Consider the following 25,384-nt stretch of genomic DNA (forward strand, 5'->3'; position numbering starts at 1 on the left):
ACTGCACAGACCTTACATTTACCCTCATCTTCATCACTGTCTGTTGAATATTTAAAATACTCAGCAACAGAATTTATTTTATTTGGAAATCATAAGAGAAATACAGACATAGAGGTAAGCATTAATAAAGTTAACATAGAAGGGGTAAATAAAATTCAATTTCTTGGTGTGATCTTCAACCACAAAATCTGCTGGAAATCACACATTAAATATGTTCAGGGGAAGTTGGAACATCCTGAGAAAAACAAGGCTTAACCTCAATCCGAAAGCAATATATACATTATACTATACATTAGTTTTACCATATTTGAGTTACTGTGTTGAGGTGTGGGGAAATGCATATAAAACCCATATATAAACAATACTGTATATACCGTATGTCCCAAAAAAATTACAATCGGACGTTCTGTAATGATAACTTTAAAAATAGAGAATCAATCAAAATGTAATTTCAGGGTATGGAACTATAACTTATTACCTCCATCTTGCAGAAAACCCCATTCGATTTACTTTATAAAAAATACCTAACTGCACCTTACTGCACTGCCTCTTTGCACTTCACTCTGCTGTTTGCACTGTACTTCAGTGTCTACTGTGTATAGGCTAGGTTAGGTTGTAAATATGTGCTATTATTTTTATGTAGGTATTTTAAAGTTTAATTTTAGATGTATATTTTACTGATTTTGAATTAGCCTTAGTTTTAGTCGTTTTTAATGTATTTATCTATTTATTAGTTTTTTATTTTATTCATATGGCAAATACGGGTCCTCAGAAACCAGTTTTGTTCTCTTCTTTGTGATGGAATGACAAATAAAACTCCTTTGAATCCTTTGAATCCTTCAGCTGTCACAGAGAAATGGTAATTTTTGTAAAGCATGTCAGAAGTCCCTTCCCTCCAAGTTTTGTAAGGAGACACGTTGTCCATTGTGTTCATGCCTTACAAATACGAAGCTGTTAATTGTTTTTACACAAAAATATCTCTTTGAAAAAGTGACTGCTTGTTTCTTTTCATTTTCAACTAACGAAATGAATAATGAATTACATCAAAAAGGAAGCAGATTTCTGAGTTTTGCAAACATTGGCAAGGTGTGAAAATGAATGATTAAAGAAACATATTAAATCTTTTAAAAACAAAACCTCACACGAGCACACACCATTCATATATATAATGTGATGCACAGAATTTGAATTCACTTGCTCGTTGCTCTGTCAGCTATGAGCAAAATATTGTCATTCATATGGACACCAAGAGCATCCAAGTACCAAACTGGGAAGGAATGAACCCATGACATGCTTTACATAGATCCACATTTCTCTGTGACCACTGAACCAAATTAAATGGAGTTTTCTACAAGATGTAGGTAACAAGTTATAATTTCATCCCCTGAAATAGCATTTAGATTATTTAATTATTTTGAAAGTTATCAATGCGGAAAATCCGATTGTAAGTCTTTTTGTCACATACGGTACAATGCAGAAAAAGACAGTTAGACTGATAAATAATGCAGGATATAGAGACCATACAGATGACCGGCTTAGAAATACAAGCTCTGTGTTTCAATCACAGGGGTTCAATAATGGCACAGACTGACAGATGAATGAATGAATTTTAAAATAAATATAAGAATGTGGAAAAGCAGTTTAATCCAGGATGGTAATGGTTAGGGGTGTGTACTGGCAAGAATCTGGTGATACGATACAAATCACAACACTAGGATCACCATACGATATATCACGATACTGTTAAAAAGACAATTTTTGTTTTTCTTTTTTTTAAATGATTATTTCCTGGAAGAATTGAATTACACCAGAAATATGCACAAATGCTAAACAGATTTTTATTTGATCAGAACAGGATCTAATGTTATATCACAAAATGTTCCTGTGTTCAAACAGAAATTGTGTTTGACAGACATTACAGTTTAAGATTCTGCTCAAATGTTCATATTCTATTAGTCCAGAACTAACATCATAACAGTATTTTTGTGCGATCCCAACAAAGGAACTAACATGTGCCTCTCAGACAGTAAAAAGTGCTCTTGGGATGCTTCAAATAACCATATTTAATAAAACAGTGTTAAATAATAATAAATAAAATATAAACAATAAAGAAAAACAAAAAACAAAAATGAACCTCCACAATATCTGCATTTGAATGAATACCTAAAAATATTGATACAGTACTTTTTAATATCGATACAGTATTGTGAAATGAAATATCATGATAATTGCAGAACTGATATTTTCTAACACCCCTAGTAATGGTAATGGTGCATCTGGTTTATTTTGTGCTGTGTTGTGATTGGTCTGTTTTTCCTCCTTGGTTATTTCAGCTCGTACCTATGACAACCTGGACGCCTGTGTGGTGGTCAGATCTCCAGACCTGGTAACTGCTGCATCACTCATGGAGGTGTGTATGTGAAGGACACGCATGCATTAGTATGAACAGGGATTTAACAGATGACTAATCTGTTCTCATGTTTCAGGTTCAGTCGTCACATGCTCTTTATCCAGCTTTCTATCTGTGCTGAGCAATGTCTGGGTTTACTAATGTAATGGATGACACAGCACCACTCCTCAGTGTTCTGTTTGTCATTGTGTGCTGCAGGTGGAGCCTAAAGACGTGATGGTGTGTTTGACCACCCGCACCCTGATCACTCGTGGTGAAAGTGTCTCCACGCCTCTTAGTGTGGCTCAGGGCCGCGATGTCAGGGATGCCTTTGTCAAGGTATGAAACGCTTCAGTGCTGTGGTTTTTCACAGCAACTAACCCAAAGGATATTGCATATTATGACATCATTTTTATTTATTCAACAGTTATTTAACCAGTAAAGATTTAGTGAAATTAAAAATCCTTTTTACCCCAGGGGTGTCAAACATGCAGCCCAGGGGCCAAATGCGTTCCACCAAGTTCCAATCCGGCCCGTGGAATGAATTTGCGAAGTGCAAAAATTCCACAGTCAAGGCTGTTGAACTTATTTTAGTGGGTCACATGACAAACTATATTTTAGCTGAATTATTTCCATGTATTGATAGGGTTAATGGATCAACAGATGTTAAATATATTAGATCAGTAGATGCTTTTAGTCGGTGGTGGATGTTTGGGTCTTTATGGGTTAAATAAATGGTTCTGTACAGTGGTGTAGTCCAGGGTATACGGTGGTATATGGAGTATACCTACTTATTTTTCAGTCACTGTGTATACCCACATCTAAATCCCCCTGATGTGCACCATTCAGTAATATCTGAACTAAACTGCCCATTTTTTCCCCTTGGATGGTGAAGCCATGGCCCGCCCTACTCTGCCTCTAATTGGCTAGTACTCTGTGCCTTCACTGATTAGATTGGTTAACTTTAGCTATGAGGACTAATGAGCCAATCAGAGGCAGAGTAGGGCGGGTTGTACCAAGTAAAATATTGCTAACTCAAATAGAGCCGGGGCTCTGCTTAGCGCTGCCCACCTCTGGAATCTGATTGGACACCTCAGGTGCCAGTGCCGCCCCAGCTGAGTTGATTGACAGGTCACTGCACGTCTTGTTTAAAGACGCGCGATTATTGGAAATGCGAACAAGAAAGACAGAATGAATGTATTTCAAATGAGTGACACATATCGAGAGAACCTACTTCAATGGAATACATAATTCTGAGGTAAGTTTTTTGGTGTTTTCAGAATGAGTCACTGTTTTAAACTACTGGACATAGGACTGCACATTTAGAGATGCTGTCACCATTAGCTAAACTGTGTGAGTAAGCTAACGTTATGAAAGGCTAACAGTATGAAAGGCTAGCATTATCCTATGTTTTCCTCATGTTGAATCCATTTCCATTCATGCAACTGCTTGTGTGTCCAGTAAAACCTACAAACTGCTCCTGATCAAGTCATGATAATTTTATAATAGTGAGCAAATACTAATGGATTTTTTTGGTAAACTAAATAGAGTAGTCTGACATGTCACTGTTTGTAAAATAGAGTTTTTCTGGACTAGTTAAAAAAAAAAAAAAGGGGGGGGGTCCAGAGTATACCCACTTCTCCAGGGACCACTACGCCACTGGTTCTGTATACTGGTTATGTAACCGTTTGTGAGCCTCTGTCAGTGTGACATTGACCATTTCCAGAGGGTGCATGTGGCTCCTTTTCTATTGAACGAACAGTTTCTGTGATGTAAATGTAAGAAATCATTTCTTTCTCCTGACTTTGAGTTGCCTCTTCCAGGGAATCTATGGCAGGTTGTTTGTGTGGATTGTGGATAAAATCAACGCTGCCATATTCAGACCTCCCTCCAGTGAGAGTAACATCGTCCGCAGATCCATCGGCTTGTTGGACATCTTTGGCTTTGAGAACTTTATCATCAACAGGTCAGTGATGTTTCTTAGACACATTGTTATATCTGGGTTTATTGGTCTTGTTGGATATTGGCCCAACCTTAGTTTGTATAACTATGGAAGTAAATCAGTCTCATCAAACTTTGAATTTCTTGCACTGAAATTAAGTATCTGATTTTTTTTTTTTTTTTTTTTTGTCTCTGAATTCATCTCTTTATATTTTCAATACCCCATTTTCAATGTTCATAAATTCAGAATAAAAAAAAAAAATAAATCACTTTAAAAAATTCAAGTAATATAAATTCAAGTTACTCAAATTCAATAGGCCAGATTCAGATGACAGAATTCAAGGTATAAAATTCAGATCAAACATCCGTGGGTCCGTAGTTGACAGCCCTCCTGCATTGGCTACAGCCAATGAACTGAATTTTTTTAAATGTGAATTTTTTTATTGTGAATTTGTGTACATTGAAAATTTAAGTGAAGATGGGGTGTTGAACACACATATTTTGGAAATGCACAAATATTCAACCCTTCTGGGGGCAGGTTCACTCAGCTCTATATGATGTGTTGGGATATGTAATCCCAAATTCTTGTCTTGTTCTTTACCTCGGACATTTGGAAAAAATGGTGCATGAAGGAGACAGATATCTTGTCAAGAGCCTCCTGGCAGCCGGCAAGAAGTCCACAACAAAGAACTGGCTTAAGACTGATGCTCCGTCTTATAAACAATGGCTTTCAATCACAGATGATATACTTGTCATCGAACATCTTACAATATAAACAGAAGTTGAAAGAGAAGCTCGTCATAAAAAATCTAGGGAAAATGGCTGACATTCAGGGACAAACGCATTCTGACACAAACACAGGCTGTTTTTTTCATTTGTTTGTCTTTTGTTCTTTTGTTTCTTTTCTTGCTCCTCAACCTGAGGAGATTGAGTTGTATTACACTGATAGAAATGAGAAATACATTTAAAAAAAAAATGTAAAAAAAAAAAAAAAAAAAAAAAAAAAGAAAAGAAAAAAACTGAAAGGAAAAAAATGGGATATTGAAAATATGAAGAGTTGAATTCAGAAAAAAAAATCAGATACTTAATTTCAGTACAAAAAAAATTCAATGCTAGAAATTCAATGGCTTTTATAATTCAAAGTCTGATGCGACTGATTTACTTCCATATATAACACAAAACATTTCTCTACTAATTCAACACTTCAACCCTTCATCACTTTCTTTTTTATCATTATATTATATCTCAGTGGTTCTCAACTGGTCTGTCTTCAGGACCCACCATCACACCTCAGTGACAAGCCATGACCCAATCAATAACAGTTAAACTTCTCAAATTTATTTAATAAAAAATGGTGTGTTTTGAACCTGAGATAATATAGAATATCACAGTATGAAAACACAGAGGACAAGTTTAATGATAAACCAAACTGACCAGCAGGTGGCGGTGATACATATGGAAATATTCCCTTTAACACTAAATTGGGTCCATTTTAACCAAAACTAAAATGTGCTCTCAGTTAAAAATTAAAAGTTCATTTAGTCACTTACTGAAGAATTAAAGACACTGAGGTTTTTTTCCAATGGAGGTAGAACCAGATCTGATGGAATCATTGTCAGACCTGAGTTTCTCCATGATTTGAATAGAAACTTTTGGTTCTTTTTTTATGCTGTAAATGTCTGGTGTTAATTATCATTACAGTGCATTACCGCCCCCTACTGTTGGAGAGTGTGAATGGACAGGGCTCAGCTCCATAAAAAATAAAGCACAGGATTGGTTTATTAACATTAATTTTTGCCCAAAGATCCACGACCCACTGAAAACGGGTTTGCGACCCACTAGTTTAGAACTGCTACTCTATAGTATATATGTTACAGATATACCAGGAATTCCATCTGTCTGAGATATTTGTCCAACCACTATTCACCTGATGCTTTTCAAATTTCACACATATGTTCTTTACGTATACCCTTTTCTCAATTTTTACATTTTTTTTTTTTTTTTACAAATTTTTGAGAAATTTTTAATAGACTGAAAGTTAAGACTAAGAATGAATCCCTGGGTAGGCGGGGGCATCAGTGAACAGGAGAGGCAGAGTGCTGTGCGACTGGGCAGGGGAATTAGTAAGCTCCACCTACTTTTTCACTTGTTTTTGTAGCTTTGAACAGCTCTGCATCAACTTTGCCAATGAGAACCTGCAGCAGTTCTTTGTCCGCCACGTCTTCAAGTTGGAGCAGGAGGAATACAACCTGGAGGACATCAACTGGCAGCACATCGAGTTCACAGACAACCAGGACGCACTGGACATGATCGCAAACAAGCCAATGAACATCATCTCACTCATCGATGAGGAGAGCAAGTTCCCCAAGGTACAGTGTGAGGACGAGGACCTGGTACATGCCTTTGAACACATAGAGACCCAGTGTGACTGCTGTGGCAGTTCCCAAATGAATCTTAAGTGATTTGTTACCATTTTTATTATAATATTATCATCTGTATTTTGTGAATTTTCAGTGAAAATCAAGTATTCTCCTATGTTTAATTTACTGATCATGTAGATGTTCATTAAGGCTCAGATTACTGTCAGGTTTCTCTGAACTGTTTTTATCTCACTGATCGATAGGACAAGGGTTATTATGAAGACGCTGTGTTCGGTGTTGTCTTCGTTAGCAAGATTCATTTAAATTTCATATGTATTTGTATGATTAATTTAAATGTTATATGTATTTTCCTTGGGACAATGTCTGCGATGTTTCTTCACAGTTTTGAGACATTTAGAATTAGATTTTTTTGTTGTGCCTTCACTTCTAATGGTCCATATTTTGATGTTTTATAACATGTAAATGGTTACAGATATTGATATAGTTTCTATTGATCCCAGATAGGAAGTCATATATGGACTTTGATTTAACCCATAAAGACCCAGCGCTGCTTTTGTGTCAGTTCCCAAATTAATTTTTCTCTGTATTTAATCTTTCTTAAGGGATTTATCACCATTTATTGTAATATTATCTTCTTTATCTTGCATTTTTTCAGTGAAAATTAGGCATTTTCCTATATGTAATTCACTGATCATGTAGATGTTCACAAAAGCTCAGAGTAAAGTTAAGGGTTATTATATCAAAAACAGAGAAAACTGAAGAAAACGTGACTTTTTCAGCAAAATCTATCAATAATGAACATAAACCCAGTGTGTCCGTCCACTCTCATTGATCCAACTCTATGGGTTTTACTGGTGAATCAATGTTGTAGAAGATGACAGTGTTTCCACAGTAACTATGGAGCCTCTAGATCGTCCAAATGGGTCATATCTGATGATGTATTGATAGGATTAGTGGATCAACAGGTATTAAACAGTTTAGATCAGTAGATGGATTTGGTTGACGGTGGATGTTTGGGTCTTTATGGGTTAAAGTAAAAACTATCATTGTCACCAAGGAGATGATCTGCCAAATGCACAGTACCATCACAGACCCACATGCAGTCAGACTGTCCTCATTTCCGCTCCCACTTCATGGTCCATTTCTTTAACCGCGCCCAACGAATATGACACAGCTCATTTTTGTGGATTTGAGCCTTTCATCTATTTTATTTCAGTATGTTTTTGGAAAATTCAGCTTTCTGTGGTCCTATAGACAGTTAAGTGGTGAACACCAGGCACTTCTAAACTTCAGATTGTCTTCAGTGTCAGGTTGACCTTGTCTGTTCTTTCTGTTTTCTCAGGGTACTGATGCTACCATGCTGTATAAGCTGAACTCACAGCACAAGCTCAACTCCTACTACATCCCTCCAAAGAACAGTTATGAGACCCAGTTTGGAATCCAACACTTTGCTGGTGTGGTGCATTATGAGACTAGAGGTGCGTCCTGTTCTTTTTTTTTTTCCAAATAATAATAGTATATTTTAGCCAATTTTTTTTTTTTTTTTTAATTTCAACTTAGACAATTTGTCCAACCCGATTTCTCAGATATTATTCACCCAGTTCTTTTCAAATTTCACACCAAGGTTATAATAGTTTTGGATTTTTTATTATAGTGTAGTTTTATTTAGTTTTGACTTTTTTTTTCTCTAATTCAGTTAGTTTTAATTAGTTTTTAGAGCAGGTTTGCTAGTTTTTATTAGTTTTCGTTTTTTTCAAAATGCTTAGATTTAGTTTAGTTTTAGGTTTTTTTTTTTATATCTTATCTTCTTCGCCGTTGTATTCAAATAAATCCCAGACTTTCTCCCAACTTTAGTCTCCATGTTTCCAGGTAGAGTGGGGACCAGAAGATGACTCTACACCACAAGTGACAACAAGTGACAGACAGTGAAGTGTCATATGGTGCCGCTAGCTAAAATTGCTAGAGCGAAATAAATCGCTTTCATATCAATCCGACATTGACAAAGACGAAAACAAAGGGAATTTTATCCATAATTTTTATATGTTTTAGTTAGTTTTGTAAGCACAAAATACAGTTTCAGTTAGTTATCATTTTTTTTCTTTTAATTATAGTTTTATTTATTTCAGTTAACGAAAATGTTTTTTCAATTCTAGTTTTCGTCATTTCGTTAGTTTTCATTAACGATAATAACCTTGTTTCACACACATGTTCTTTACATACTGTATACCTTTCTCTCAATCAAATGAATCCCTGGGTAGGTGGGGTATCAGTGACCAGGAGGGGCAAAGTGTTGTGCAACCGGGTGGGGGTATTAGTAATCTCCGCCTACTTTTTCACTTGTTACCTATATCTTTGTACAGCACTTTGGGCACTTCGCATTGTTTTAAACGTTCTATGTAAATAAACCTGACCTTGACCTTGTCTCTCAGGGTTCCTGGAGAAGAACCGGGACAGCCTCCACAATGACATCATCCAGCTCGTCCACTCATCCAAGAACAAGTTCATCAAGCAGATCTTCCAGGCTGATGTAGCTATGGTGAGGCCAACAAATATCATCGCACAAGTCCTCTTGTAAAGTAAACACACGAATACTTGTTGATGATTTTTGTGACCTTCATTTTTACATTGAAGGACTTTTTGTGTCAGTTCACTTTTTTCCCCATGGTTTTAGCTTTAAAAAAAACAAACAAAAAACAGCCCATTCTTCGTCTCAATCTCTCGTCTCCTGTCTCTTCCTCTGTCTTCTCTCTGACTTCAGTTTCTGTGTGGCTATCAGCAGCCCAGCACCCCTGCTCCCAAGGTAATCAAAGGCCAAAAGCAGCTCGTGCTCTCTAAAGCCTGTGTGTTCGTGTTCTCTTCACTTAATAAAACCCTCGAGTCCAAATACCCATGGTGCACCTCCAACAGGCAGCAGCCACCACCTTCCCCAGATCTATCTGTTAGTTCAGCAGGTGTGATATCTGTTGAGTAGAAACCAGACTGAACAGTGGGTTGATTTGGGGAGATTCAACTTTAAAATCATGACAAATCCATGTGTAGATAGATTCCCTGACACATTCTTCTCAGTCCTCACTTCCAGCTAAAGCCCTAAACAGGGTCATCTGAAAGGCCCTTAATGAAGCTGTTAGTGGTTGGATTTGGTTTGGCTTTGCTGACAGAAGGAGGCCTGAGCAGAGGTTTCAAACTGTGTCTGTTTTGTCCTGTGTGTTGTTTTGTGGTAGTTCTGGAGTAATCATGTGTGTGCCTTTGTTTGGTCTTTGATGTCAAAAATCTGAACTGCTCTAATTTGAGGCTGTGTCTAGTCTTTAGTAAGGATGTAACGATTACTGGTATAACGATAAACCGCGGTAAAATTCCCGACGGTTAGTATTACCATTTAAATTCTAATTATCATGATAATCGTGTTTGATTACCACACTTTGAAAGAGAGAGAGAGAGACCCTGTCGAAGTGCACAAAGAGAGAGAGACTGACTATCTATCTATCTATGGAAAAGAAACTAAAACAACTCAAACTTGATATGGAAAATGGTCAAACAATGGCCATAAGGTGCCATCTTTAATGCACATTTGTATATTTCATGTTTACATGTTAATATTTGAGTGTTTCTTCCAACAGAAAGTACATTGTGGCTATTATTTAATTTAATTTATTTATTTTTCAAAATACAACTTTGTTAAAATATTTCAGTGTGTGTATAAGTGCTTTTTGAACATTTTGAACACATTTCAACATTACTTGCGATAATAATGATAACCGTGATAATTTTAGTCACAATAACTGTGACATGAAAATTTCATATCATTACATCCCTAGTCTTTAATCATGATGCCTTAAACTGATGTGAGGAAAAAAACAAACATTGCAAGTGTTAAGGTGTGACAGACCTGCAGAGATGAAGAAGAGTCAGAAGTTCACGCCCTCCTAAAAAAAGTCTAAATAATTTCAAGACATTTAATTTCCACTGATTGTCTTTGTGACTTTGGTTAACTCAAGTTCTTTACTATGATGACATGACTTTTCTTCTTCAATAATATAGCAATTGTTATTAATATTTTTTTTCTTAATTACTTTAGATATATATTTTTTTAATTTCAGGGTTTTTCCTTTCATCAAACCCTCAGAGCGTTGTTACTACTATAATAATGGACACAAGACGACAAGTAACAAATAAACTAAGGTTTATTGAAAATAATAGAAAATTAGATCAAACCAAAATGAAAGTCGGTTTGATGGAAGCCCCCAAGTGTGCTTCCGATTCTGCAGGAACCCTACAGGAAGCAAAAAGGAAGCTTTCCAAAGTAAATCAGGCTCTAACAGCGTTAATAGTTTACCTTCTATGGAAGAGTGAGGGATGACACTTGCCAATTTAATATTACCACTAACTCACTGAAAACACTGACTGCGCTGCTAAAGAGGATTTGGTATACTAAACACTGACATATAATTTCAGCTACTTACCAAATGTTAACACTCATACTTCTAAAGTAATGTCAACTTCATGTAATGTACAAAAATATGCTCAGCTTTTTAAAAAATGAGCAGGATAGTTGTCAGACCTTATAATCCAACACCAGCATTTAATACTGTAGTAGGTATTGTAATTACATAATACTAACCCACACTGCTAATTCTTTTACCAAATAAATGAACATATGTACAGCTGTGTTTGTTAATGCATGAACACACGATTTGACAGTTGACAAACCATATAATCAAAAAAAAATTAATGCTAACGTCAATCAATCAAATTTTATTTATATAGCATCAAATCATAACAAAAGTTATCTCATGACACTTTACATATAGAGCTGATCGAAACCAGATTCTTAACATCAGATAGGAATGGTGTTACGCTAACAGTGCAGTAAAGTACCAGTGAAATATTTATTCAAATACCTCATAAAGACCCAAATACACACCAGTGACCAAAAGCATCTACTGATCTAAAATGTTTAATAACTTTAGAGCCACTAATCCTATCAATACATGTAAATCATTGGTGTACTACAGTTCTTGTGATACAGTTCTTCATCTTTTCATGGTCATCAGATATGACCCATTTGGACGTTCAGCGGCTCCGTAGTTACCATGGAAACACATTGATTCCCTAGTAAAACCCATGGAGTTGGATCATTGACAGTGGATGGACACACTGGGTTTATGTTCATGATATCTTTGCTGAAAGTGTCACTTTTTCTCAAGTTTTCTCTGTTTTTGGTATAATAACCCTCAAATGTTATCTCAGCATGATGATTAAAGTACATGGTCAGTAAATTAAATATAGGAAAATATCTAATTTTCACAGAAAAAATGCAAAATGAAGAGGATAATATTATGATGAATGGTGATAAATCACTTAAGAAAGATTAAATAGAGAGAAAAATAAAATTTTATATTGATCTTTATAATTAATTTTAATAAATTAAACAAACACAAAAGTCTTTTTGGGTCTTTGTGGGTTAATCATCTGTGTTGTTAATGTAACTTCTCATTGTTATAGCAGGAAAAAATATGATTTTAAATCTAATTTTGAATAACTATATTACCATATTACTATTAATTTTGATGATATGAAATTTCTAGTAGAGAGAATTTTTAATTTTAGTTTTAATAGATTTATTTTCATAAACACGTCAGTGGACCAAAAGTAGTGGTACAGAGTTTCAGTAAATGATACTAAACCACATACACAAACTGTACACATCCCTAGTACAGCCAACGCAGCCACATACTTATGAATGACACACATTTTCAGATGTGAACCACTATGTGCATGACCCAATACTCCTCAAACAGTAACAAACAGCTCACTCACTCACTGAGATTTGCAAAAAGTGTCTTAGATTCTTAGATTTTTGATGCTCCCTGGGAATCAATAGGTCCAAAGTGTGTGGATAATAATGCACAAGGAAGGCCTGGAGGACTTCATGACAGCCCCACCAAAGCACTAGGCCTCCAATTTGGATTTACAGTTGTAGCTCTGCAGCAAGTCCAGAACCGACCCTGCTACACCCTGGGTTCATTGTTAGTATCTCACTGGCTGGTAGGCCATGAGCTATTGTGAGGGCGCTGTGTCCAGACTGGTCTGTCATCGTATTCCTCGTCGTCTTCGTTGTTGTCGTCTTCATCGTCATCTTTGTCATCATCTTTGTTGCCATCGTCTCCGTTGTCGTCTTGGTCATCGTCTTCATAGCAGTCATCTTCGTTGTCATCTTTGTTGTCATTTTTGTTGTCATCTTCATCAGCAATTTCTTCAAAAATCTTCTCTGACAAAACTACTGGTCAGATTCACTTCAGGTTTTCTTTGTATTTTCCTTGGGTCAATATCTACAAAGTTTGTTCACAGTTCAGAGAAATGGTCCATATTTTGATGGTTTATAACATGTAAATGGTTACAGATATCAGTATGGTTCCTATTTATCACTGGTAGAAGTCATATAATGACTTTGAATTAACTGAGTTCTCCTCCAGGGACAGTACCACCCACTTGTATTGGGAGATTGATCTCCTGCATCCAGACCAAAGGACTGGAACATAGAACAGAACCTGACAACCTCACGCATTCACCTGGGGATTGATTCAGATAGAACAGGACGCTGACATACAGGGACACTGGAACTTTTTTTTATCTGTAACATGAGAATCTCTCCATGTCAGTCACACACCTGAGAACTTTGCTATGTGGAGATTAGCATCAATGAGACAACTGACGTCAGTAACTCAGTCTTTTAGAACCTTGGCCACTGCATATATTAGATTATTTTGAATTTTTCCCGATGATGCCTCAGGTCAGCATGCTCAGCTCAGTGTTAACACTTATAAGTGGTCCTCTGTATTTGGTGCATTATGGATTCATCATGTTCCCTGAAAGATTATTCTTGTCCCGATAAGAGGAGCCTCAGGATGTCCCAGTTCCTTCTGACTCTGTCATTGTGGATGTTAATCTCACATAGCTCGTCTGCTTCTTCAGCTGCAAATTCACCTCACAATCACCAAATATTTTTGGAAACTGCACTGACATTATACACACAGAGAGAGAGAGAGAGAGAGAGAGAGAGAGAGAGAGAGAGAGAGAGAGAGAGAGAGAGAGAGAGAGAGAGAGAGAGAGAGAGAGAGAGAGAGAGAGAGAGAGAGAGAGAGAGAGAGAGAGAGAGAGAGAGAGAGAGAGAGAGAGAGAGAGAGAGGCCTTAGTGTTTTAGCGCTACCGTGGTGAAGCTGTCCAGACTGCAACAGCTCCCATTGACTAAAAAAGTGTTCCGCATCTTATTTTTATTTGCTGTCACCTCCAAAAAGGAGATTATGTGCTTACTGGGGTAAATACACCCCACCTGTCTCTACTGTGATATTGTTTATACGCCTGAAACTCAATAGTTGCACGTATATCATCCTGTTCATCTCTGACAGTTTGCACAATTACTCATACATTGCACATTAATGTAAATATATATTTACTTAGTAATAGTAGTTTTTTTATCATTCATATTTTTATGCTCATTCTCTTTGCATGTCATTCTTAAATGCAACTTTTTTTTGTTTCTAGTTAAATTATTCTATTTCTATTTTTATACATCTTAAAGGAGTGATATTTTGCTTTTTTTAAATAGAATTCTTCATTTTCCAACATTTCCTTCTACATAAACTGTAAATGCTATGCTTGGGTCTGAATTCTTCGTTAATTCACCTCCACAAGTCCATCTTCAACCCTATTTCTGAGTAATGACACCAGAAAAGTGGTTTGGAGCGCTGGCCCTTTAAATGCACATGGGCCACTTCAGGCCCCGCCCCCTCCAGGTTGTTGGCTGCGCTGCTCTGTCCCGTTCAACCAAGAACTGAACATTTTATGTAATCGGCTCCAAGTTTGGACATATTTTCAGTTTTTATTACAACCACTGCTGCTGACAAACAATTATGTTGTATTTACTAATGATTATAAATCAGGGAATAACAAGGGCATTATAAGGAAGATATACTCAGACATCTCAGCTTTGAACAAAAATTCAATAATATACATTAAAAGTGGGAGAAAAGGTGAATATGGAAATAACAGGAAATGGAACACAATATGGAAAACGAAAATCTCTTTCACAAACTTGCCACCTTGGAGAGACTTCTGCTGGAAAGACATTACTCATTATTTCATAACCCCTAAACAAAAATCTAGACAGATTGGGACCCCACTGCCATGCTGGAGGTGCAGTAGAAAAATGGAGGACCATGCTCATATATTCTGGTTCTGTCCCTTTATCAGGATGTTTTAGGAGGAAGTGTCCAAAACAATCTCCAAAACACTAGGCTTTGAGGTTAATATGTCCTTTCCCACACTATACCTTGGACCTCCCCCAGAGGATTTAAACAAGAATGATTCATATTTACAGAAGATCTTTATGGCAGCGATCAAGAAAGCTATGACGAGATGCTGTCTTCAAAACCATGGGCCTTCTGTGGACAACTTTCTAAATATTGTGAATCAGTTACATCATACAGAGCAGTTCACTTAGAATCTGAGGCTACAAAAGGACGTAGGGGACGGACATTGGGAAAAGTGGACCCTTTTCTTAGCTCAGTAACTTCAAAGTTGCTACCTGCTTAAACAGGTGTAACTTATATGCAGACACATCTATACTGTGTGATAGTGCATATGTTTTCCTATGCAAGTTGTGACTCCCTGACCCTGTTTTTCGTGTTGTGTATGTTTAAAGGAGTGATATTTTGCTTTTTTAAATGGAATTATGCATTTTAAAACATTTCCCTGTGGTCTCCATGCTCTGTTTGGGTCTGAATTCTTCATTCATTCAACTCCACAGGTCTATCTTCAACCCTATTTCTGAGTAATAACACCAGAAAGGTGGTTTGGAGCACTGGCCCTTTAAATGCACATGAGCCACTTCAGGCCCCGCCCCCTCCAGGTTGTTGGCTGTGCTGCTCTATCCCGTTCAACCAACAACTGAACATTTTATGTAATCGGCTCCAACTTTGGACATATTTTCAGTATGGACTACAACCGCTGATGACGACAAACAATTATGTCGTATTTACTAATTGTTGGTCGTTTTTACTAATGATTATAAATCAGGGAATAACAAGGGCATTATAAGCAAGATATACTCAGGCATCTCAGCTTTGAACAAAAATGTCGTACTCTGAGAAATGTTTGTCTGAAGTCTGGACCTTATATGGGAAAATGCCATGATGTAACTAGTTAATTAGCTAATTAGCTAATTAAGTAGGAATTGAAACAGGTTGGAGAAATCTACTCGATTTTTGCCCAAATAAATATAAAGATAGTTTTGCAGCACCTGGAGGGTTCAAATTCAAACTTCATGAACTATTAGGGTCCAAATATAAAAAATAAATGAACCAAAGACTAATAGAAGTGGGTTTAGATAAATATGAGCACTTTAAATTCTTTTGGTATTGAGTGTGGACGGCAAAGTAAGATTTTCATTGTACAGGGAAACCTGTTTCTACTGTACACATGACAAACACTTTGAATCTTTGAATCTATTAGCAGTCTAGCAGATAATTTTAGGAAAACTGTCTATATAATCATGACTGTTTTTCCAGATTTTTACACAGATTTCTAGCACATGTTAATCCAGGCATCTTGTGACCATTGATGAATGAAAACTGAAAAATAAATCCAAATCAATCTGTGCCAGAGCTCAGAGTTTGTGTTTCAGATGAGAACTGAGGTCTCTGCTAGTGCTGCTCAGTTTGTGTGATTGCTTTGTCATTTTAATCTATTGTGAATTTGTTCGTAGCAACAAAAATATGGAGAATCACCAGTATAATTATATGCAAGAATCTCCCACACTGCCTCCTTTATTTCAGAAAATGAGCTGTAGTATTTGTAATGGACGGATGTTTCAGATCCTTGTGTGTTTGTGTCCGTAGGGTGTTGAGACCAGGAAACGCTCCCCCACTCTGAGCAGTCAGTTCAAACGTTCCCTGGAGATGCTGATGAGGACTCTGAGTGTGTGCCAGCCATTCTTTATTCGCTGTATAAAACCCAATGAGCTCAAGAAGCCCATGGTGAGTGTGATCAGTGTGTGTTGTTGGAGATAAATTCTGCATAATGACCACAATACAGCTTCAGTTCAACTCCACAGGTCAACATCTTTGTAGTGAACTAATGTGTGTCCACTTGTGTGTGTGTGTGTGTGTGTGTCCTCAGTTATTTGACAGAGAGCTGTGTATTCGTCAGCTGCGTTACTCCGGCATGATGGAGACCATCCGGATTCGACGGGCAGGTTATCCCATCAGATACACTTTTGCTGAGTTTGTGGAACGCTACAGAGTCCTGATGCCTGGAGTCAAGCCCGCACACTTACAGGTCAAAGCACTGCCGACTACAACCATTCAGCCACTGTTGACTGTTGACTGTTCCATCTTTTAATATCAGGGTCCGATCAAGTGGTAATATGTGGACACTTTTGGTGTTCAACAGTCTCTGTCATGTAAGCAGAGTAACTTATATGCATGTGTTATACATGTTTGAGTAGGTATTTATAAGCACTTCAACATTATGTATAACTAAATTTGAGGAGATAACAGTTTTAGGTGAAAAATGTTAAATTACTGCTCAGTAACACGTGGACTTTATACGGGTATCAATTTTTTAAGCTTTACGCAAACATTCAAAACATGCGGTTCTTGACAAATTGATGTCAAGTCAGACAAAACCTTTTAGATATTATGTTCAACTATGTTCAAAATAAATGTTGGACTAAAATATTGAAAGGTCTGTGTTTTATTGACATGAGAATGTGGTAAGATGTGGACAGGTTGCCATAGTAACATGGGGACGACTCTTTACCATTGGATGAATCACCCAAAATGTTGACTTATTTTTAAATCAAGCCAGATATAATCACAATGATTTACCTGTATTTAACATCTTTAATACAAACACAGTGTTATTTACAACTTGTGGTGGTCCATACTGATATAGGTAAAGTACAAATAAAAAGTAATTTCTCGTTAACAGTTCATATATAGTCTTATTAAATGTGACAGATTGAATAAATTTTAAAAATTTTTACATCAAATTCTTAGCGTCAAATTCGAGCTATATTTTTATATCTGAGGCATGGCTATGGTGTAAAAAGTACAATCCATAAAATCAGTTGTAACTTTTTTGTACAAGTGGTATTTTAAGAAGGAGAACAGTTCCATAAAAAAGATATTTAGCTAAAAAATGAGCCCACTTGATAAAAGATGTGTGGAAATTTACTTTTTCATGTTGATGTTCACTTTTGCTTGATCGGATTCATCAGTATCATCACAAGATTTTACTGATTGTGTCTGAATAATTGAGAGTCTTCATTGGCTGCATGTAACATTTTTGGGAAAACAGAAATCAGAATACTTTCCTAATCCCAGGAGAAATTATTGTGTGCTACAGTTGCTTCATGCAAGCACGAGAAAAGTAGGAGGCAAGAAATTATCAATACTACAAAGAAAAAAAATAAATGAATTATCTATCTATCGATCGATCGATCGATTGATCGATCGATCGATAGATATACACTCACAGTATATAATATAAACATTCTGTTAAACACAATTACAACAGTAATTTGTACAATATACTTGACAAATATTATCAGTATGATAATTAAAAGAAATGTAAATAAATAAGTGTGTAATTAAAAGAAATGTAGATAAATTAGTGTGTAATGTACCATATATGCATGTACTAATGTACTGTTTGTCATATGTGTCCAATGTCATATGAATGAGTGTCTTACTTTCTGCTTTGTATCTTTATGCTGTTAAACTCAACTCAACTCTGGTATATGTTTGTATGGTTACAATTTGTCCTGGAGTGCTAACATTTACATCATTCATTGCCCTTCCAGGAGGACCTACGAGGGACGTGTCAGCAGATCGTTCAGGCCAGACTGGGGAAACACAACGACTGGCAGATCGGAAAGACCAAGATTTTCCTAAAGGTTCTCATTGTTATTCAATAAAATGACAGTAATGTTAAACCCAACACTACTGGACCTTAAATCACCATGTCCATAAGTTAACTCACCTTTGCTGTTTATCAGGACCATCATGACATGCAGCTGGAGATTGAGAGGGACAAAGCCATCACAGACAAGGTCATCCTCATCCAGAAGTCTGTGCGTGGGCTCAGAGAGAGGTAATAACAATAAGGATGAAATAAACCGTTTCTGTACAACACTTTTTGAAAGCAGAATTACATGTTATATATCTGTTATGGCCGGCTCAGAGCCGCAACATACAGAGGACACATAACACCACATTGAATGCAAAAAAAAAGGATTAATTCATAAGCAAAGAATAAGGAAAAAACAAACAAACAGCAAAAAACAACTGTGCTGTGGTCTGCCAGTGAGCTGAGGAAGAGAGAGAGAGAGAGCAGCAGAAAGAGCCCTTTATATGGGCCCAGCCCACATCTTAAGCAGGTGTATATAATCAGATGATTGCTCGTTCACCGAGGGCCCTGCAAGACAGGACAGATTAAACAGGCAAACAACACAGTGACACATAACATATCGTAAAGGTCGTCTGTGTTGTGAAACCATAATGTTCTAACAAACCATTTCTACGAATGCTTAAAGTAACAAAAATTAACTGGTGGCTCCAAAATAAATGAATGAAAAGTGTTAAAGGTGCCGTGCCACATGTATTCCATTACTTTTGAGGTAATGTCTGAAGTTCTACCAAGGACTTTTTTTAGGATTAGTTTTGCCGTTACTGATCCGATAACAACTTTTTTCAATGAAATTTTGATTTAAATTTGGAGTCATTATTTATAGGTTATTTTACTATTATTTTACTTGAGATCACAATTGGGCTGAATGTGGAACCTGAACTAAAACAAGTATAACACGTTGTGACTCTTCTTAACTTTAGTATAATTTTTTGCACTTTCCAAATTCATACTGTGGGACAAATTAGAACCTTTGGCGGGCTGGTTTTGGCCCACGGGCCATATGTTTGCACCTCTGTAGCACATTTATGGACAAGTCCGTCCAGGTATTATATGGGGGTACGTGCCGTGCTGTATGGTAGTGATCAGCAGGTTACTCACGGGGCAGGTTGGGGCGAGGCTAATAATTCCACAAAAGCCCAGCGGGTTGGAAAAAACACCCGACTCGCGCATCACTACCAGACCATAAAGTGAAAGAAAAACTTATAGACGCTTTACTAATTCTTCTAAGCCTCCTGCTCTTGTGCAGCTCATTTTCCTTTTCCCTACCTTTAGAAACTTTAATTTGAGGGGGCAGGAAGCTTGTTAACCCCCCCCCAGAAGAGGGCCCAGATCAACCTGATATTGTGACTAAATCTAATCTGATCAGAGGACATCCCAAGTACAAAGATGTGGAATAACTTAACTGACGCTCTGTGATAAGTTTTCCTCTTTGTTTCATCAGGAATAACTTCCTCAGAATCAGGAAAGCAGTGACTGTTATTCAGAAGTTCTGGAGGGGATATCAGTGCAAGAAGAATTATCAAATTGTGAGTTTTGCGCATTTTTAAGATGTATTGTAGAATTTATTGGTGAGTAAAAGACGATAGGTGTTCATAAGGGTTTGACCTGTGTACGTCTAATATCATATGTTCTGTCCTTTCTGTCCTTCAGATTAAGTCTGGCTTCGTGCGCCTCCAGGCTGTTTACAGGTCCAGGAAGTATTACAAAAGCTATCGCATGACACGCCGTCGTATTACTCTCATCCAAGCCCGTTGCCGTGGTTTCCTGATCCGGCAGACTTTCTGGCGGCGCCTCCGTGCTGTGGTGACCATCCAGGCCTACACCAGAGGCATGATCGCCCGGCGTCTCTGCCAGAGGCTCAGGGCAGAGGTAACATGCTGTTATATTTACTACTGCTACTTGAGTTATGTGGTTAACGTGTGTGAACGACAGGCCTACTGGTGCTGAAGGAATGGACCCGCATGTGTCACAGCCTTATCTATGTGTTGATGTAAGGCCAGGATTAAACGGGAGGTTTTTATCACCGGCCAATGGGCTTTGAGCTGATGTGAAGGCATTGTATCCGCCGTCGCCTTTGTCTCCGCCGTCGTCTTCGTTAGCAATTTCTTCAAACATCTTCTCTGATGAAACTACTAGTCGGATTCATTTCACATTTTACATGTATCTTTCTTGGGATGGTGTCTACAAAGTTTGTTAACAGTTTTGAGAAATTCTGATTTTTGAGTTTTTGTTAGATTTTTTAAATATTAAAAATTTGCCATATTTTGGTAGTTTATAACATTTAAATGGTTCCAGATATCAGTATAGTTCCTATTGAGCACTGATAGGAAGTCATATATGGACTTTCATTTGGGTCCATGACCTTTAACCTTGAGTGACCTTGAAGGGTCAAACTCAAGGTCACCAAAGTCTATATTTCAACAATCTTTTTTTCTCAATCTACTGTTTGGATTAATTTAGAATTTTCATGTAGCTTTGTTGGGACAATATCCACAACGTTTGTTCACATTTTTGACTAATTTAGATTTTTTGATTTTTGACGAATTTTTTAAATATGAAAATGTGCCTTTCCTTCTAATGGTCCATATTGTGATGATTTATAACATGTAAATGGTTAGAGATATCAATATGGTTCCTATTGATCACTGATAGAAGTCATATATGGATTGATGTCCTGCATCCAGACCACAGGACTCGAACATAGAACAGAACCTGACAACCTCACAAATTCAACGGGAGATTGATTCAGACAGAACATGACACTGACATACAGGGACAGTAGAATTTTAATTTTTTTTTCAGGTCAGATGCTGTAATATGACCTGTGCAGTACAACAACAAAAACAATATGATTAATCCAGGTGTGTCTGCTGCTTCTTGTTGTGACTTCTCATTAATTAGGCACACCTGGATTAATCAGTGTGTCCAATAATGAAAGACGGGAAATAAAGGACCCACCTGAAGTTCAGGAAGTAGTAGGGCTGCACATAGAGCCCATTACGTAATGTACTGTGATGCGACGTAGGGAAAACCAGAAAATGTTGTGCTGGGAAATGAGAGAGTCGTTAAGAAGAACTGATAATGTTGGAGACGTGCAAATTTGATGGAATTGATCAGTTGGAACCAGTTCTAAGTCAGAACCGGTTTTGGATTCCCACCCCTAAACAGCGTCCACATCATATTGCCAAATGTTTCGTGAATCCTCCCATGTGATCCTGGCCTGGCCCTCGTCTGTCACCATTCAACCTTTATTTCTTCTTCTTGTTTCCACTTGGTTGCATTGTTTGTCATGTGAATTACTCCAATGACTCTTCAAGTGTCTGTTCACTGCCTCATGTCCTGTTTCTGAAATTGAATCTAAACTTGAAATAAATGACTGGTTCTGTACACGTTTCTTTAATCTCAGTTCATTATCTTGTCCAGGGGTTCCCAAACTTTTCAACTCACGACCCCAAAATATCGGTGCCAGAGACTGGTGACCCCCAATATCCTAGAAGTGACTGAAACATTAAAAAAACATGCGCTCAGGAGTCACGCAATGATACTGTGGTATACTTGTTGTTAGGGCTGCACGATTAATCGATTTTAAATCGAAATTGGATTTTTTAATTAGGACGATTTTTAAAAAAGGGAAATCGTAAAATCGATTTCATCTCTCTCGTGCCTGCGGGCCGCACGCTTGCGGGCTCCCGTAGGCTCCTCCTCCTATCAGTGGCAGCGGTCTGTCACAGAAGTCCGTGTAATGACCGGACTTTAAATGTGTTCATGAGCCCACAGTACATATAGCATTGTAAGCCGTGGCGTCACGCACGGATCCCGCAACTGAAATAGAACTGCATGCGGATCACTCATCTTCCGTTGTCCCGGATCCGTACCGTACTGTCTTCTTCCGAACCGGGTCTGGGTCTCAGGGTCATCAGCCTCAGCAGAGGAGCCCACACAGCCCTGTGCCCACACACATCCACCTGCTCCAGGGATAGAATCCCTCCAGCGTGTCCTGGGTCAGTCTATTCCACACACGGATCCCCCAGTTTAAATAGAACCATATGGGGATCACTCATATTAACGTGGTCCACGCACGCACGACTGATGCCTGTCACTGACTTACATTGGTATCACTTCTGTGGGCCCAGATACCCAGAAAAAAAAAAAAAATCAAATCAAATTAAAAAAAACAACAACACCCACACACACACACACAAACACACACACACACACACACACACATATATATATATATATATATATATATATATATATATATATATATATATATATATATATATATAAAATTTTTAAATAATTAATTTAGTCCTCTTGCTAAATTTTTCATTCACAAATGTTAGTTCTGTAACACAAAACCAAATTTTATTTATTTTTTGAAAGATGTTGAACTTTATTTAAAGCTGTTAGATAAATCTGGAAACAAAAAGGCTGTAAAAAACATAAGTATTTGCTCTGATTTGGACATTGTATTATAGTGTATCCCCCCTGGCAAACTTATGTTATTTTCTGGTTGTATACATTGTTTGTATACTCTACTTCATTCAGTAAAGATTTAATTAAGAAAAAATAAACTTCTGTGGGTTCATCACGTGATCCCATCACAGATTTGAGGTCAGAGCAGTGCCTTGCATTGTGGGCTGCTCATGAAAACGACATGCTGACTTCTGTTATCTTTTGTAGTTTTACCCAAAAATCGAAATCAAAATCGAAAATCGAGTTTTTAGACGAAAAAATCGGGATTTTTTTTTTTGCCAAAATCGTGCAGCCCTACTTGTCGTATTGCCTTGTGGGTACTTGACATTTTAATCATTGTGTTCTGTTTTTTGTGCAGGGGTTCAAGGCAGCGTGTATGTTAATGGTTATGTAGGCTGTGTGGCCTTTTTATGTTTATTTTTATTAATTTAACAACATTAGTCAAACCTGTAGGCCCAACAATCCCTCACCTGTTTGTCACTGATAAGCTGTTGTTCATGCTGTTTTAATGAAACCTTTGCGCTTTCAAAGTAAAAGCACTTCCTAATGCACCTTGAAACTCACATTATCAATATCTGCCCTCCAAAGTACAGTTGCAACAATCTTGTCCTTAATCAGTCATAACCACCTCAAGGATCACCTCAAGAGGTTTCTGAAAATCATCTTGCGACCCCCTTTTGGCATCCCAAGACCCCCACTTTGGGAACCCCTGATCTAGTCGACAGAATGTAAATAGCTTTTTTTGTTAGAATTATCAAATAAATATTCCAGTGCAAGTCCAGTTCCAGTGCAGTTCCAGTGAGGCAACAAGGAAGGAGGCAGGTGGGTAAGATGGGTGAGGGTGGGTGAGGGTGGGCTCTGTGGGAGCAGCTGGAGTACCAGAACAGCTGCTGTTAGATGTGCTTTATATTGTATATGTTTGGTTCTGCTGGTCTCCCCACAAAATATCAGCATCACATTGAACAGAGGTACTGTACACTGTCAGCTGTGAGAATACTCCAAATCAGGGGTGTCAAACATGTGGCCCACAGGCCAAAACTGGCCCTCCAAAGGGTTCAGTTCAGCCCACATGATGAATTTTCAAAGTGCAAAAAAGACACAAAACATTAAATGATATTGTTCAGTTCCAGATGCCTGTTATTCAATGTTTAGTGTACTTGTAGATCCACTGTGATCTGTAAATTGGAACGCACATGTGTGTAAATGATCAGCTGAAGCATAATATTGTTAAAACTGCACTTATTTTTCTTAAGAAATTTCAGGTTGGTTGTGAATGTTCAGGTCATTCACATTTTTTGTTTAAGGGTAGTTTGTGAATTTAAACATTTTCAATACTCTACTTTTACCTTTTTTGCACTAAATCAAAGAAAAACAATTGGAGTTGTCGTTATTCATAGGCTATTATTGTATATAATTTTACTAGTCTGACCCACTTGAGACTGAACTGGGCTGTATGTGGCCCCTGAAGTTTGACACCCCTGCTCTGAATTGTTTACTGTTGTCAGGTTATACTTAGAGACAGTTCTCTTAGAACTTCCCACTTCAGGTTCGTTTCCTGTCCCCCTTCGGTTCATCTGCACTAGTTGTGAGCAGACATGTTAATCCCAGTGCTGATCCACACACACCTCCTGCCTCCCTCTGTGAACCCCTCTCCTTGTGTTTCCTCCCCTCACAGCTGCAGCGTCGCCTGGAAGCCGAGCGCCAGCGCCTGGCTGAGGAGGAGCAACTGAGGAACCAGATGACGGCTCGGCGGGCCAAGGCCGAGGCCGAAAGGAAACACCAGGAGCGTCTGGTCCAGCTGGCCCAGCAGCAGGAGGAGAGGGAGCGCGAGGAGAAGGAGGAGGCCAGGAGGAAGAAGGAGCTGCTGGAGCAGATGGAGAGGGAGAAGGAGCAGCCCGTCGACCACTCGGACATGGTGGACCGCATGTTTGGTTTCCTGGGCAACACAGGGCCGTTGACCAATCAGGATGGAGAAGCACCGGCTGGATTTGAAGTACGTAAACATGATTTACAATAAATATCAGCATTGAACTGTCCAGATACTGATGAGCCTTTAGGTCAGGGGTCAGCAACTCAACAATATTTGGAAATAAATGTGACCTAATTAAGCTGTAATCAATGTCTGAAATGTGTAATATGTACATTGATAATAGGGCCCTTAGCAGTCGATGTTAGATATTGATTACTGTGTTGAGGAGGAGGACGATGATGATGAGGAGGAGGA

At 37.8% G+C, this 25,384-nt stretch overlaps 1 protein-coding gene across 5 annotated transcripts in view; it reads left to right on the forward strand.

The window, feature by feature from the left end:
* myo7ab (myosin VIIAb) overlaps positions 1 to 25,384 on the forward strand; it is a 105,122-nt gene that overhangs the window by 38,850 nt on the left and 40,888 nt on the right. For 3 of the 5 annotated variants that reach the window (XM_030153370.1, XM_030153369.1, XM_030153374.1), the window contains 14 exons: positions 2,334 to 2,410; positions 2,609 to 2,728; positions 4,213 to 4,355; positions 6,489 to 6,699; positions 8,054 to 8,189; positions 9,141 to 9,247; positions 9,470 to 9,511; positions 16,608 to 16,745; positions 16,888 to 17,046; positions 18,575 to 18,667; positions 18,770 to 18,864; positions 20,123 to 20,207; positions 20,332 to 20,550; positions 24,836 to 25,153. In XM_030153370.1, the coding sequence (XP_030009230.1) occupies positions 2,334 to 2,410; positions 2,609 to 2,728; positions 4,213 to 4,355; positions 6,489 to 6,699; positions 8,054 to 8,189; positions 9,141 to 9,247; positions 9,470 to 9,511; positions 16,608 to 16,745; positions 16,888 to 17,046; positions 18,575 to 18,667; positions 18,770 to 18,864; positions 20,123 to 20,207; positions 20,332 to 20,550; positions 24,836 to 25,153 (1,943 nt within the window). The remainder of the gene's footprint in view (positions 1 to 2,333; positions 2,411 to 2,608; positions 2,729 to 4,212; positions 4,356 to 6,488; positions 6,700 to 8,053; positions 8,190 to 9,140; positions 9,248 to 9,469; positions 9,512 to 16,607; positions 16,746 to 16,887; positions 17,047 to 18,574; positions 18,668 to 18,769; positions 18,865 to 20,122; positions 20,208 to 20,331; positions 20,551 to 24,835; positions 25,154 to 25,384) is intronic. The other 2 variants (XM_030153372.1, XM_030153373.1) reach the window with 1 other exon arrangement.

This window comes from Sphaeramia orbicularis, chromosome 14 (assembly GCF_902148855.1).
Source record: "Sphaeramia orbicularis chromosome 14, fSphaOr1.1, whole genome shotgun sequence".
In the NCBI taxonomy this organism is placed as follows: Eukaryota; Metazoa; Chordata; class Actinopteri; order Kurtiformes; family Apogonidae; genus Sphaeramia; species Sphaeramia orbicularis.